The sequence below is a fragment of the Anabrus simplex genome, chromosome 2 (assembly GCF_040414725.1).
Source record: "Anabrus simplex isolate iqAnaSimp1 chromosome 2, ASM4041472v1, whole genome shotgun sequence".
NCBI lineage: Eukaryota > Metazoa > Arthropoda > Insecta > Orthoptera > Tettigoniidae > Anabrus > Anabrus simplex.
In genome coordinates, this window is record NC_090266.1 from 884,215,334 (window position 1) to 884,231,339 (window position 16,006).

Here is a 16,006-nt window from a genome sequence, read left to right on the forward strand (position 1 = left end):
TGATACAGACCTTTATCTGGTCTGTAGTGATCTAAATATATCTAGAGAAAGTAAAACCTGTCTGCAGATGAATAAGGGTAAAAAAATCTCCAGGACGAGGAAATAAGACAGAAATACATGGATATAATTAGTGACACATTTCAAACCATAGACAGGAAGCAGTTTAACGATATAGAACAATGGCACACAGGGATGGTGTAGTAGAAACAGCAAGGGAATGCCTAGGAACAACTGTATATAAAGATGGGAAAAAGCAAACATCTGGGTGGAATGATGAAGCAAGAGTAGCTTGTAAATGTGAAAAGAAGGCATATTAGAAATGGCTCCAAACAGGAACTGATACAGACAGGGAATTGTACATAGTTGAATGAAACAGAGCAAAACAAATAACTGTTGAATCCTTGGAGAAGTTGTGGGAAGATTTTGATAATAACCTACAAAGGTTAGGTTAAGTGTCAGGGAACCTCTCTAAACAATAAGAAAGACATTTAGAAATTAAGGGACAAAGGAAATCAATAGTTTCTTGGGTAAATCAGGTGAACTTATAACAGATCCCAGGGCATCACTGGACAGATGGAAGGAATATTTTGAAAATCTTCTCAACGTAAAACAAAATATTTCTGTTGACATCGCAAACAACCAAGCTCATGAGGAGAAGGACCATGATGTTGTTTAGCCCTTTGCAGGTGGTGGTAAATCGTGGCCATCATCATCATTTTCATTTCCGCTTGTACAACTCCAGCCAGGCTGGGGTGTTGATGGCACTTCTCCACCATTGCCTTTCCTTCCACCACTCCTCTTCATTAATTGTATTCCAGGCCACTCTTCTTTTTCTTATACTGTTCTTGACAGAGTCCATCCATCTGAATTGCAATTATTGGGATGCACCTGTTACTTCTCTAACACAGCTTGTAATCTAGCGAACGCCTACAGAACTACTCAGTGTAAAAATTGTAAATAAATACCACTAATCTCAATTACTACAAACAAATGAAAAACACCAATATTTGTGCAACTGAATGTATCACACACACAGAATTTGCTAAATTTCTACAACTATTAACTACTTTATCACTAAGATAATACAAGAGCTTTTGGAACAGCCAACCACTCGCTAGCGCATCCAACCATAGCTTATGTAATGTAACGACGTAATGACGGGGCTGGCTCTACACGTCCCAATAATTGAGAATCTGGATAACTAAGGTTCAGATGATCAAGTTTTTACTGAATGGTATTGCTCATTTCCAAAGTTGACATGCTTTGTAATGTCATACACTAAATGAAATGAAATAAATTTATTTCTACTGATACACTGTCATTTTACTTTCTCTCCTCTGCAATGGTAACATTTATTTTTATACCACCTCTTGCTGGTTAAATGTCTTACCTGTTTGGTTTCACCATTCTCATACATTTGGCATAATTTAATGAAAATATTCTTTCCATCAACTTTATATTCTTCATTACTCTCATTATTTTTTGTCCTTCACCACTCTGCTGTTGGCACTTTCAGGCTTCAGATTCCACATAATTGTTTCTTTCCACAGTTCAAGTCATTCCTGATGTCCTATCTTCAAGTTTCCTTCTTTTCTTTGCATATTTCTTTCACACTCTTGTCATTTTGTATTTTTCTCCTTTTTCTTTCCTGATTTTCCATCAGACAATTTTTTTCTCGCTTGTCATTTAAAAAAATTTGTTTGTGCTTATTATGTTGCACAGAAATCCAATTACATTCTCACTTTGTCTGCTCTAGTTATCTTCCTGTATGTTGTAAGTTCATGTTGCTAACAGTAACTGAAAATGCAACTGTGGCCTTCTTGTTACATATTTTTAGCAATGGTTTTTCTCTCTGTGTGCTGATGTGTTGCAACATGTTGTCAATTTTGTTTAATTTATTAACACTTTAAAAGAATACAGATCTGACTATTTGGCTGACAAAATAATGCATTCTTACCTGCATCTAATATTGTATTCTCTTTTTTCTCCCTGTCTGTTTCATTGTCTGTTGTTTTGCAATGAATTCTAGTTTACATTGGTAGTGCAGAAGACTGTATATATATGGGTGGTACTACTACTACTACTACTACTACTACTACTACTACTACTACTACTACTACTACTACGACTACTACTACTACTACTACTACTACAAAATTCCAAGAAGCTTTAGTTCAAGTTATTTGTCACTAGAGGCAGTATGGCTGCCTGAGTTAATTATGTGAGCTTTTTGCTCTTCGAAGATATCTCCCTTCTCTCTTTCCCTAGTCAGTACCTAAATTTACTATCATAGAATATCTAAGAAAAATTTGAGAGAGGATGGGTAGAAATGAACTAGCAAAATGAAATGATAAAGTAAGGTTTCAAAATACTTGGAAGGATTTTTCCACATTTACTCACGTCCAAGGATTATATTATAAATATTTTAATATGGGTGGATAAGTGAAATTGCGATCATAATTAAGACAAAGGATTCATTGGTGATTATAGGAAGCTTGATTCATTGTTGTATGCAACAATTGTGAATCTCAAACTGCATATCACGTCAATAATGGTGTCTGAATCAAACAATATAGACCAGGGGTGGCCACTAACCTTACTTCTGAGAGCCGCAAATTTAGGAGACAAAAAATTGGGAGCATGTTTAGAAAATGATTTATAAAATGAAGACATGTTTTTCATTTTATAACAAGTGAAGGAAAATTTATTTCTACACTACACAGAACATTATTTTCAGGTACACATCAGGAATGAGATTTTACTTTTGAGAAGTGCTTTTTCTGAGTGTTCACTTTTGCTGTTAGTTTTTTTTTGAAATCTGGCTGATAATTGGCAAGCGCAGTTCGCACAGGTTCACTTAAATGTTCATCAGTTCATTCAGATCGATATGTAGATTTAATGAACTTAATCGTTGAGCACAGTGGGGCTACTTATGTGTGTGGATCAAAGATTGAGATTAGTCTTTTGGCACACTGTTTTGTTAGTGTGTATTTTTCTTCTGGAACATTCTTCCAAAATTCTATGGTAGAAATGCCACTTCGTTTGAGTCCTTTTAATTCTTCTTCCTCTTGCAGTTCTTGTAGCTCCAACTCTACAGCTGCTGTATCCTTTGTTATTGGTGATGAAACAGGACTTCCATCGCCCACAACATCAACAGAAAAAGGATTTTCCAGGAATGAAAATGAAGGTTTAAGTGATCTCAAATCATTAAATCTGCCATTGATTTCTTCAGCAGGCCAGACATTTTACTCATGTAATCTTCAGTTTCCACCTGAACGTCAGGAAGGCTTTCAGTAATTTTCTTCAAACATTTGAAATGAGAAAATATTTTAGTCTGAAGGTCTTTCCCAAAAAGCTTCAACTTGCTATGAAAGCTAAATATAATCTGGGCCAATTCAGAAATATCTTTACAAGGAAGATATTGCTTTTGAGCCAGTGTCATGAGGTGAAGCCAGTCGCGTTCACGTATAGGCAGTAGCGAGTGTCGATACTGTACTGAAACAGCACACAACGGCACACAGAAAAGTATCGACACTTGCTACTGCCTATACGTGAACGCGACAGGCTTCACCTCACGACACTGACTCACTGACACACTCTCCCGCTCAAAACACTATCAAATGGAAGGCACCGGAACTATCTTCACCTCCCACGTCTTACCACTGACCTCCAGCGCTAGTAACGTTAAGCCGCACATCACTGCTACTGACTGACGCCAGCCTCGAGATGTCGTTAGAGTCCATTAATTATATTATTTAACTTAACTCTAAGATTGGTGTCAAGAGCCGCACAAGACTGACTCAAGAGCCGCATGCGGCTCGCGAGCCTCATTGTGGCCAGCCCTGATATAGACTGTCGAATGCCACGTTCCACAGCTTATAAACATGTAGAGGCCAACTCGCACGGTATCTTATGTTAATATGTAGTCTAATTATTGGGAATACATACATTTATAAATCTTCTTCTTCTTTGCCTACCACTTTTCCCACACCTGTGGGGTCGCAGGTGCGAACTGACTCATATATTAAATCCCTAAATTCCAATCAACATTACCACTTGCACAAAATCACAATTTACTGGGACCCACAAAACAAACATTATCATGGTATTTGATGAAATTGTTCATATGTGGCCGCACTTACGTGACTTCATATGATATAATACTACTACTACTACTACTACTACTACTACTACTCATCTGTTTAAAGGAAAATAACATCAGTTCATCCTGCTAGATAGTGCATCAGTTCATCCTGCTAAATAGTGCAAAATATAAACTGGTAACCTGGATGGATAAAACAGGCAAGAAATCATTTTTTTTTTTAATCAAGAACTTTGAAAACCTGAAACTAAAATGGCATATAACAGCATGTTTTGAGACTCAAGTTGGATCGCTTCTCCAACCTCTCTTATTTCAAGATGAAAGTGAAATACAACCTCTACATGTACCAAATCACAAGCAATAATCATCTACATAATATAAAAACAGCTGTTGAGTGCCAATAAATATTCCGTCATATAGTCTGTTTGAAGACGTGGCGTTCTCCTCTTCTACATCTCCTTGGATCGATGCTTTGAATACTATCACATATCATAGTAATTCAAGTGAAGACAGTTATGAGCCCAAATAAATTATCATTTCCATGTAATTTACCTGATTAAGATTACTCTATTATCCAAAATTCCATGTTTAGTACATCAGTCATTTTGCGTAGATGGCCTTAATATCTCTTACTTCCTACAAGCATATCCTTCACAAAGACACAGTCATTTGCAACGCACTTTCTATTTCAGTATATCATGTTAGCAATATAGAGTACACCTCATAGAAGATTCTTTCATCAAAGAAAATAACAAAGACACAACATCCAATATCTATGCAGATATCCCTCACATAAATAATAATATACTCACTTGTGATAAACTTTTGAGGACAATTATCTGTACATCACCAGCACATCGATGTAGTAACACTCAGATTTTAACTAATCCTTATTTAACCACATGTTGTCCTCAAAGACTTTCCTAACCTAATATATTCATTTTTTTTTTTTCTATTGGCTTTACGTCGCACCGACACAGATATGTCTTATGGCGACGATGGGACAGGAAAGGGCTAGGACCGGGAAGGAAGCGGCCGTGGCCTTATTTAAGGTACAGCCCCAGCATTTGCCTGGTGTGAAAATGGGAAACCACGGAAAACCATCTTCAGGGCTGCCGACAGTGGGGATCGAACCTACTATCTCCCGAATACTGGATACTGGCCGCACTTAAACGACTGCAGCTATCGAGCTCGGTATATTTTATATATATTCATTCTTAGTTCACATTGAAGACCCTTAATTATTCTCATTGTAACATATCCATTCTCTCTTCTATCCATAGTATTCGAATATAATCTTACTGTACTTGAATGTATTCAAAGATTGTGTCCTGTATTACATCCAAATTCATTCAATACTCTGGTCAGTGACTTCTCTACATTTCTACTATATTATATTATCATAAAGACTCTGGTTTCCACTTTTATTCTATGCCAGTTTGGATGTTCCCTGGCTATTTATCCACAATTACATTTGTTACTGTAATACATGTGAAATATTTATATTTGACAGCATGGATGAGTTTCTCTCAATTACTCTATTTTTTATTATTACAACTTCCCCCATGCGGAGGCTGCCACAAGGACAAAGTATGTCGACTACACAGTATTTTGTATTCTAAGTTACTGTTTACTTTGCTAGTGTGCCAGGTAGACAAATCACCACAAGTGTTAATAACCTATTTATTCTGTTCATGAAACCTCTTATGAATTGTGTATGAAATTACAATGACCAACATATCATTGGTATCCCAAGCTTGTCTGTAAATAGTGCACTGAAGAAATCTCAAATGGAAACACAAGCTAAATGCAGTACATATTTACAAACAGTTCCTTTCAAGCTACTTTGTATCGTACATATTAACTCATACCATAACTCTACTTATAATTTTAAATTATCAAACCCCATGGCGCTACAGCGGCAGAGGGCCATGCCCTACCAAGCAACTGCTGCTCAGGCCGAAGGCCTGCAGATTATTAGGTGTCATGAAGTCAACACAATGAATCCTCTCGGCCGTTATTCTTGGCTTTCTAGACTGGACACTACTTATAATAACTGAATAAAAATGTGTGGCAAAAACATGAATCAAACAGAATTTGAACAAATGAGTCACAGAGAAGAAGTACGAAATGAACAAAGGAATAATATTGTGTACACGATGTTTACAGAACTGTGCTACAGATAAAGGCACAGGTAGACGCGACACTCGGTACTTTGCATCCATTGTAGTGCTGCATATGTAACAGTGACATAACCTAAGTTCGAGACTTTTTCACAGCCATGCTAGTAATTGTCCAGAAGTATATTTCAGCTCGTGCTTTAATTATTTTTCTGCCGGGCCGAGTGGCTCAGGCGGTTGAGGCGCTGATCTTCTTACCCCAACTGGCTCAGTCCGGTGGTATTTGAAGGTGCTCAAATACGTCAGCCTCATGTTGGTAGATTTACTGGCACGTAAAATATCTCTTGCAGGACTAAATTCCGGCACCTTGGTATCTCCGTAAACCATAAATGTAGTTAATGGGATGTAAAGCAAATTACATTATTATTATGATTATTATTATTATTATTATTATTAATTATTTTTCTTGTTTCATTCCTCCCGAAAGACTTGTTTAAAATCTCATTAATAATATTGATTGAAAATGAAAATCCACAGCCTGTTTCCAGTCATTTTACCGGGTCAGGGAGGGAAGGATTGATTTATAAATTACTCAGAGATATACCCTGCAGAACGATTGCACAGCTTATCAACAACATGATCAGTGACAGGAAATTCGAGGTCTGTTTAGGTGAAAAGAAAAGCTCAGTGAGAAAACTGCATAATGGTTAGCCCCAAGGATCAGTTTTATCACCACTACTGTTTAATCTGTACATCTCTGATCTTCCAGAAACAATATCCAGAAAGTTCTGCTATGCTGATGACTTGACCCTGGCCACACAACACAAGATCTTTGAGAAAACTGAAGACATTTTGACTCAGGACTTATCCACATTGGCAGAATATTTCAGGAAATGGAGACTCAGACCCAGTACAGCCAAAATGGAGGTTTCTTGCTTCCATTTGAGCAACCGGCTCGCTAACTTAAAACTAAATATTACCTTCTCCAATCGAGTACTTAATCACAATAGGTATCCAAAATATCTCGGTGTTACCTTGGACCAGACTTTATCATTCAGACAACATCTTTTGAACTTGTCAAAGAAACTGAAAACCCGAAACAATATTATTCAGAAGCTAACTGGTACTACTTGGGGATCTACTGCAAACATCCTACGCTTTTCAGCCTTAGCACTGGTTTTCTCTGCTGCTGACTACTGTGCTCCAGTGTGGATTAATAGTCCGTATACAAAGTATATTGACCTACAATTGAATACCAGCATGCATCTTATATCTGGCACCATCAGATCAACTCCAGTTCACTGGCTCCCACTATTGTCAGGAATAATGCCACCTGACTTACGAAGATCCAGAGCTCTTGTTCGAGAGTACAACAAGATCTGCAAGAATCCTCTGCTACCTGTTCTAAATGACATACCAGCTCTTAGTCTCAAAAGACTGAAATCATGACATTCACCCTTTTGTGATGCTGCTCTGAAGACGTCCACCAACTTCAATGCTTTGGAGGAGTGGAAAAGCCGCTGGAATAACTCTCCCGACGTGCCCCTGCATAACATCTTCAGAGGGGAAAATATTGTAAATGGATCCCAACTGCCACGTGCAACTTGGTCCAGACTGAACAGGATCAGGACAGGTCATGGAAGGTGCAGGGATTCTCTCTACAAGTGGAACTTTGTACCATCTCCAGAATGTGACTGTGGAGCCCCTCGCCAGACTATTCCCCACATTGTAAGCGAGTGTCAACTACGGGCTTATCCAGGTAGTTTGGAAGACTTCCTATCTCCAACAGTGGAAGCACTACAGTGGATTGATTAGCTGGACATTCAGATATAAGAGATAACACTAATGCCTGAAGTGAATCAATGTTTTTTGTTATTGTGTATATATTGTATATTATGTATATAATTTCCTTGCCATACGCTAATAATAATAATAATAATGACCGGGTCAGGAATGGAATGAATGAAGCCCTCTTCTAGCGGCAAGGGTGGGAATTGTGCCAGCTGCCGAAGCCCGTCGCACTCCCCTGGGGCAATGTTTAATGAATGATTAATGAAATGAAATGAAATGATATTGGAGAGTGTTGCTGGAATGAAAAATGACAGGGAAAGCCGAAGTACCCGGAGAAAAACCTGTCCCGCCTCTGCTTTGTACAGCACAAATCTCTCATGGAGAGACCGGGATTTGAACCACGGAACCCAGCGGTGAGAGGCCGGCGCGCTGCCACCTGAACCACGGAGTCTCTAATAATAGTGATTACAGAATGAATTTATAAAAGGTACGTTCTTTAGTCTGTTAAGACTAATTTGTGAATTAATAAAATGTAGAAAAATACATGAAAAAATATATAACAACAGATTATACCTGAGGAAAAATTAATTAAATTAGAATGATATGTTTCATTCTTGAAAGAACATCATCAGATTCTATCAAACCACACACTTCTGTTATTTTTTTAATGCTTTTTATTATATCAGGTGCATCACATATAAACCGGAATTTTAAATTAGCGGCTCTGGTAGTGAGCAGAAATAGGTGGGGCTTTGGGAGGATGTTGGTGGCGATGTTATGAGTAGGGACCTTGATGCATCACACGCAAAAGAGCAACTGCTCATTTCAGTATGCCATAAGAGAGCAAGAGGTACACACATCTGTTGTGCAGCGCTTCATCAAGTTTCTGGTGAAAGAAGGCACCAAAGCTTTGGAAATTTTGAGAAAGCTCCGTGCACAATTTAGGGACACGACCCTTTCTAAGACCCAGGTGTATTAATTGCACAGACAATTTTTGGCAGCACAGGAAGGAGTGGAAAATGAGCCCCACCAAAGACAACCCCGGGCAAGCATCCCTGGAGACAGCATTCGTGCTGTACGTGACCTTATTGAAAAAGATCGGCACATAAAAATGTCTAAAATTGCCTTGTGCATTCCTAGTCTTCCCTCCCAGGAACAAACCTTCCACCAGGATGCTTGTCGGAGGCATCTGAATCGCTATAAGGAGGAAGGATATGATATTTGCATCGCATTGGGACTTCTGATAAAACTTGGGTTCATCATGACACCCCAAAGTCAAAACAAGCAAGCATGGAGTGGTAGGAAAGAGGTGCAGCTGGGCCAGTGAAGGCAATCGACGCCTTTCTGCTGGAAAGGTGCTTGCCACTGTTTCGAGGACAGCATAAAAAAATTGCCAATTCGGTGATAAAAATGTGTGTCGATTTTGGGAGTCTGTGTAGAAAAATGAGGTGCTTGTATATTTGTTGATGAATTCAGTAAAATTGTAAAAAGTAATTCTGATTTATAGTTGATCCACCCAGTATACATTATGAATTGACTAATATAATTGTACAAAACCATTTATGTTCGAATCCCACTATCGGCAGCCCTGAAGATGGTTTTCCGTGGTTTCCCATTTTCACACCAGGCAAATGCTGGGGCTGTACCTTAATTAAGGCCACGGCCGCTTCCTTCCAACTCCTAGGCCTTTCCTATCCCATCGTCGCCATAAGACCTATCTGTGTCGGTGCGACGTAAAGCCCCTAGCAAAAAAAAAAAAAAAAAAACATTTATGTTAAAACCTGTGTTCACTCGTCTAATATTTGGTGAAATATTATAACTTATATTAATGGAGAACTCATGTGCTTCTTATCTCCTCACTGGTCCATTTAGGAGTGTTGTTTTCCACAATATGCTGTCACTGATGTTGTGCCAGCTGGCTTATGTACCATAACTTTCTCTTATGCCATGTTCCAGTGGCATCATGGGTCTTTTTGGAGTGTTAATTATAGCCTATCATCATCATCATCATCATCATCATCATCATATTTTAGACTGTTGAGGAAATATTTTAGGGGAATTTAATGAGTATTTGCAAATTAATCAGTTAAATAATTTCAGTGGAGTTTGACATTTTGTGCTATACTGAATACAGATTGATTTTAATAGCAGAATGAAGAGTGGTGTAGCTTTTGGGTGTGTGTGATCATTGAGGTTATTCTGGTTGGCTTTTTTCACAATGTGAATTTCTATTGACTCCTTTATGTATAAAGATTTATATTATTTCCAACATGCAATATTTTAAGATGTGAGTTGATATCTGTGAAGTGGGAGGCATTGTTATGTATATGTTTACAGAAGGCTGAGTGTCTGTTGTGTCTAATTGCATTTTTATGTTCTTTGTACCTTATGTGGAAATTTTGTTTTGTCTGTTTGATGTATGCGGCATTAGAATTTGATTCTTAGCATTAGAGTGTGTGTACTCCTGATTTGGTGAAATGGTAATTTTTGTATAGATTACAGGTAGCAGTTTGTTTTTGTAATGTGTTGTTTGTTCCGACTGCTATTTGAAATCCTTGCTTTTTGAATATGTTACCTATTTTGTTGTGTTTTATTCACAAATTTGAGAACTGCTTATTTATCATTTTTGGGAGAGTTTGTATAGATTTCTTCATTGATTTTTTAATAGACAAGTCTACTGTGTTGGGATGATGGTGGTTTTCCACTGTGATTTCAGGTTTGTAATGGAATGAAATAGCCAGACAAATCCAGAAGCCTTTAAGCACTAGGATATCTTTGCTCCGATTCAGTCGGCTCAGGTCTTTTCGTGTGAGGAGCGAAAGCCAGTCAGATCAGCACGTGGCATTAAAGTGGTTCAATGTAATAGCTTTGCTATGCCTGCTTCTTCCAAGGCAATCAGTCATTCTGAATGTTTATAATAAATTCCAGGTGCCTCGTTCCTATGTAGGTTCTCAGTGCTGTGTCAAATTCTGGCCTCAGTAGTGGGTCTCCCATTTCATCAATAAATTCTTCCCCCCTCACCCCTCCAGTTCTTTCAGTAGTATACACTGCCTAACAAAAAGCCAAGCACCCAGAAGAAGTGGTCCAGTATTATCCCAATTCAGTAAACATGCATACCATTGATGTGCAAATAAATGATTAGATTTACAAGGATCTCTAATGTGTAGAATGCCCACCAGAGTGCATTCATGATGGCACCATCCTTTTGTTGATAAGTTGTTACCAGTTAACTGCTGTGAGTCAGGCAGTTAAGCAAGACGTGCAGAGAGGACTACGTATAGAACGAAGTATCCAGACAGGTGTGTTAGACAGCCTTTCCACCAGTCAACAGCGTTTGACAGAGGCCACATTGTGGGACTGCATGAGGCTGGTCGGTTGTATCATGCAATTGCTAGGCATGTGGGCCATTCAGATGTTACAGTGGCCTGATGTTGGACTTTATGGGTACATGAGGGCACCCAGTAACGTCATGCAGGTTCGGGGCGACCAAGAAACACTATCCCGAGGGAGGATCTTCGTATGGTGCGCCAAGCATTGCAGAATCCCATAACTTCGGCACCCTCCATCCGCGAACATGTACTGGGGGCTCCACAGCATCCTGTGAGTTCCTGCACAGTGTCTTAACAACTCGCATCTGCCGGATTGGGGTCCTACCGCCCCATGCGTCGGTCACCATTGACACCAGAACACCACCACCTGCGTCTGGAGTGGTGCCTTGCCCGGAAGGCATGGACAGAGGACGACTGGCGTCACATCATGTTCAGTGATGTTTCCTGCTTCTCCATAACCTCCGATGACCACCGTTCAGGTCACCTCTCATAGTGCTTCGGCAGACTTTGACAGCACAGCGATACGTGACAGATATTCTGCGTCCGCACATCTTACCCCTTATGGCACAGCACCCTGGGACAGTGTTCGAGCAAGATAATGCACGTCCACACACAGCGCATGTGTCTATGGACTTCCTAGAGCATGTTGAGGTCCTCCCGTGGCCAACAAAATCTCCGGACCCCTCTATCATTGAACACGTGTGGGATGACATTGGAAGGGGACTCCATCCCAGTACCAACCTGCGGGATCTGGAGGGACAGCTGCAACAACTGTGGACGAACTTGCCTCAGGAGAGGATCGAAAGGCTGTTTGACACCATTCCGAACCACATAAGGGCATGCATTGTGGCCGGTGGGGTGTGCGACACCCTACTGACCTGGTGCCAACATTCCAGCTGTAACTGCCAATGGCCTTGGCACTTCCAACCACTACTCCTGGATGCAATTTTTTTTTTTTTCAGGCAGTGTACATCAGTTGAAAAGCAAGCTTGCTATTTGGTTTGTTGTGCAGAGGACTCAATTTTGTCTGTGTGACATTGTACTCCTTGTAGACCATGTTATGTAACCAGCATACCCAACAGCGAGTATTGCTGAACTATGACGAGTATATTCCACATAGCAGACAACAATTGCTTGTGTTCAGTTGTTTGCATTATTCACTTATGTCATTAGTTACACTTTCATGGAAAGAAATGTGTTATGCTGAGACATTTCTCTCACAACTCTGTCTTCATCTGACACCACTGGCTGTGAACAGACATGGCTGTTGGAGGTATTTTAAGGCAAGCCATATCAACAACATAGTGCTTGCAAAAGTTTCTATGGCTGGCAAACTTTTCTTGCAGTTCTTCAAGGTCAGGTAACGGAGTGATAAAATATTGATGTAAAACATCATAGAAATGTGTTTGACAAATTCTGATTAATTAGGGGTTTGAAGGACACATTTTTAAACAGTTAGGACTGCATGAAGTTTATAATGTGAATGAAAGCAATTATAATATGGGAGGTTCACAATTAAGAGCTTTACTTATTTGAGTAACATTGTTAAATGTCAGTGTATGGCATATTTTATCTTCTTCCTTAGATAGTGCAAATGGTTGAATGTGAATTTACTTAAAACTGACAGATTCAACACTGGAAGTTAAATATACATAATCAGCTTCAGTGTATTTTTTAAACATTTCAGAAGTATTTCATTAACTTTCACTAGACACACAGAATGTTATTCTAGTAGAGATTAAAAACTGTTTGGTGAACGCTTACTCTATATTTTCTTTCAGGCTTTTCAACAGTCGCGGGATGATAAGATTGGTAACACTCTTCCAGCTACTCTGGATGTAAATACCTCCCAATTTACTTCTGAAGGTTTGGGATCAGATTTTACTCAAGCCTTCAGTGATCAAACCTTCACTGTTGTACAACAGCGGGATCAAGCAGAGTCAGATTTTGCTGAGAACGCCCTTGTCCAAACATTAGCTACAGGTGGGTGATGTTAAGAAATACTGTTTACGAAAGCTGTGATTTTTAACTTTTCTTGTCACCAAGCTGCAAGAGCATTTTAAGGTTTCTACGATTAGTTCATGTCTTTGAGCTTACTTTTTTACTTTTTGTACATAACAGAAGAGAAGTCGTAATCTTTAACCTTTAGTTTATTGAGAATTTAAATTGCCTACCTGATCTTTACTTTGCCTGCATACTGTGAAATTCATAGGACTCAGATACTGCACCCTTGATAATATTTCTCCTCAAAATAAGGCCATGTTACTAGACCACTTCAGTATAACAAGGTATTTAAGGACCATTAAATTCAGCAGTCCCTGAAACATAGCTGTACCACCTTTGTGAACTGTACCTACAGATATTTCCAAATTAAAAATATATTTTCAAAATGTCTTAAGCCAAACATTAATATAGGATATTCACATTATTCTGAATGTGATTCATAGGTATCTCCCATGTTTTTTGAAGAGCATATTTTTTATACTTTATTTATTTATTTATTTATTTATTTATTTATTTATTTATTTATTTATTTATTTATTTATTTATTTATTTATTTATTTATTTATTTATTTATTTATTTATTTATTAGATTCAGCCTATGGAGGACAATTTTACAATAATAATAATAATAATAATAATAATAATAATTGTACCGGGTGGTACACCTCCATGTCGCTAATTCAAACTTTGCGCCAGTTGAAACTCCTCTACTGGAGGAAGCCGGAACTTTATCTACTGTGTTAATTTTCAAGTTTCTCAGAAGATGTCACTACTTGGAAATTTTGAAGTTTCTGAACTGGGTCGTTTTCGATGTATTTTTGTTTTGCCTGTAGTAAGAAGTGTGGACATTCTCTTCTAGATGGCACTACTGAAGAAATACAATTATGCACCCTGGTGCGAAGTGAAAGAACTATGTTTTTGAAGAAATTTAGTGTTCATAAGTTTGTTCTTTGTTAAATTTCTTTCAGTCATTGTTTAAGTTGGCAATATTAACCCTTTCTGTCCCCTTGTTTTGAATTTACCAATCCCGAATTTCTCGAATTAATTTTCCACCAATAATGTGTTTCTTCTTCATCTTGTGTAGGGGTTTTCTTGGTTAAAATTCTTGTGGGAGGGTGTTCTCATTCTTGAAACGCCTCGAACTTTCCGCGAGAGTATATAAACTGCTGATTTTCGGGTCTCCGCGCCACTTCAGTAACATCTATCAGTGCATAAAGTACGTAGCAGGGGGCGGGAAGCGCCTCTTTCTTCGGGCAGCAGTTCAACCACAAGGTAATGGCCGTTTAATAACTTCTTTTCTTGTTAGCTCAGCAGTTTAACTCTCGGGGCAGGTCCGAAGCTTTTCCACCATGTAACTTTTCCCCTAAAATGTAAAGACACTTAGTATCTATTCTATCTTTTAAACTACATATTGGGATAGAGAGTGCTTAACCCTCTCGAGCTCCCACTCATATTGCATTGAGGTGAACTTATTTTTCACAACCGTTTCTTCCTTAACGTAATGTAAATTGTTTCCTTCTAAAAGTCACCTCTTTAGTATGGGATTAGCCCTTGCAGTAACGGCCTAGTGCCAAGTAGGTTTTAAACAAAATGTATTAGGAGTGCAGATCGCCTCCTCTCAAGTTGGTATTTTAGAGGCCATGTAATTAACCTTTCCTTACTTAATAGGCCTCAATAGGTTGGGTATTTTACCCCTGTTTTCATGTCCTTGGAGGACAACTTGAAAGTGGAGTTTGGTGTGGCCTTGGATAGGCTCGTACTTAAGAGCAGATTGCTCTTTCTAAAAATTTTGTTTCCTGCGCGCCTCGAGGAGGCTTTACTGTGTAATTGGGAGCAAGTGCTCCTGGGCATGATAGGGGTCTTCTGCCCCTTTGTTGAATTGTGTATATCGTAAAGTTGGGCTAATTGCTCAAGAATTGTGAGTCCGGGGCTCGAAGCCCAAATCCTGTGAATACTGTAATTGTACGTTTGTTACCTTGCTACTCTGTACCTGCCATTCTTGTTATTTCTTGATTTTGCTAAGAAAATATAACCTTGTTAAATTTTATCTTTGGGCCGATGACCTTCGATGTTAGGCCCCTTTAAACAACAAGCATCATCATCATCAAATTTTATCTTAACTTTAATTTCGTATTCTGAGACCTGTTCACCCCCGCACCTTCTCTCACCTCTGCTGTTCCACAGATACCTCGGAACAATAATAATAATAATAATAATAATAATAATAATAATAATAATAATAATAATAATAAGTTTAAATAAGTATAAAACATAACAAAGGTATAGACAACAATATTAACTAACAACAATAAATTAACAGTTTTAACAGTAACAGTGTAACAAAAATGACAATGATAACTGGAAAATGTTGGTTACAGAAATTAGGAAGAAGAAAGGTCGAGGGTTGGAGGGATGGAAGAAAATGGAAACCTGGAGAGGACATCAAAGGAATCTTTTAAATTTTTGTTTGAAGGATGCAAAAGGTGTGAATATGTCGATATCGGGTAGTGATTTACCAAGAGCAGGGAAATGGTGGAAGATAGAGCGTTGTTATTAGGTTAGGCATGGACGGGACACGTGATGAGTACGCCGGTTGCGTGTAGGGCGGGCAGGAACGTGTATAGGGAAGTACGCCGGAAGAGTATTACATTTGGTGTAGC

General features: G+C 38.7%; 1 protein-coding gene across 1 annotated transcript in view; it reads left to right on the forward strand.

Annotated features, from left to right (window-relative positions):
* The window catches only part of LOC136863722 (zinc finger protein 236), a 795,935-nt gene that overhangs the window by 553,764 nt on the left and 226,165 nt on the right, over positions 1-16,006 (forward strand). Inside the window, exon 19 of the mRNA XM_068226059.1 lies at positions 13,124-13,325. Within this exon, the coding sequence (XP_068082160.1) occupies positions 13,124-13,325 (202 nt within the window). The remainder of the gene's footprint in view (positions 1-13,123; positions 13,326-16,006) is intronic.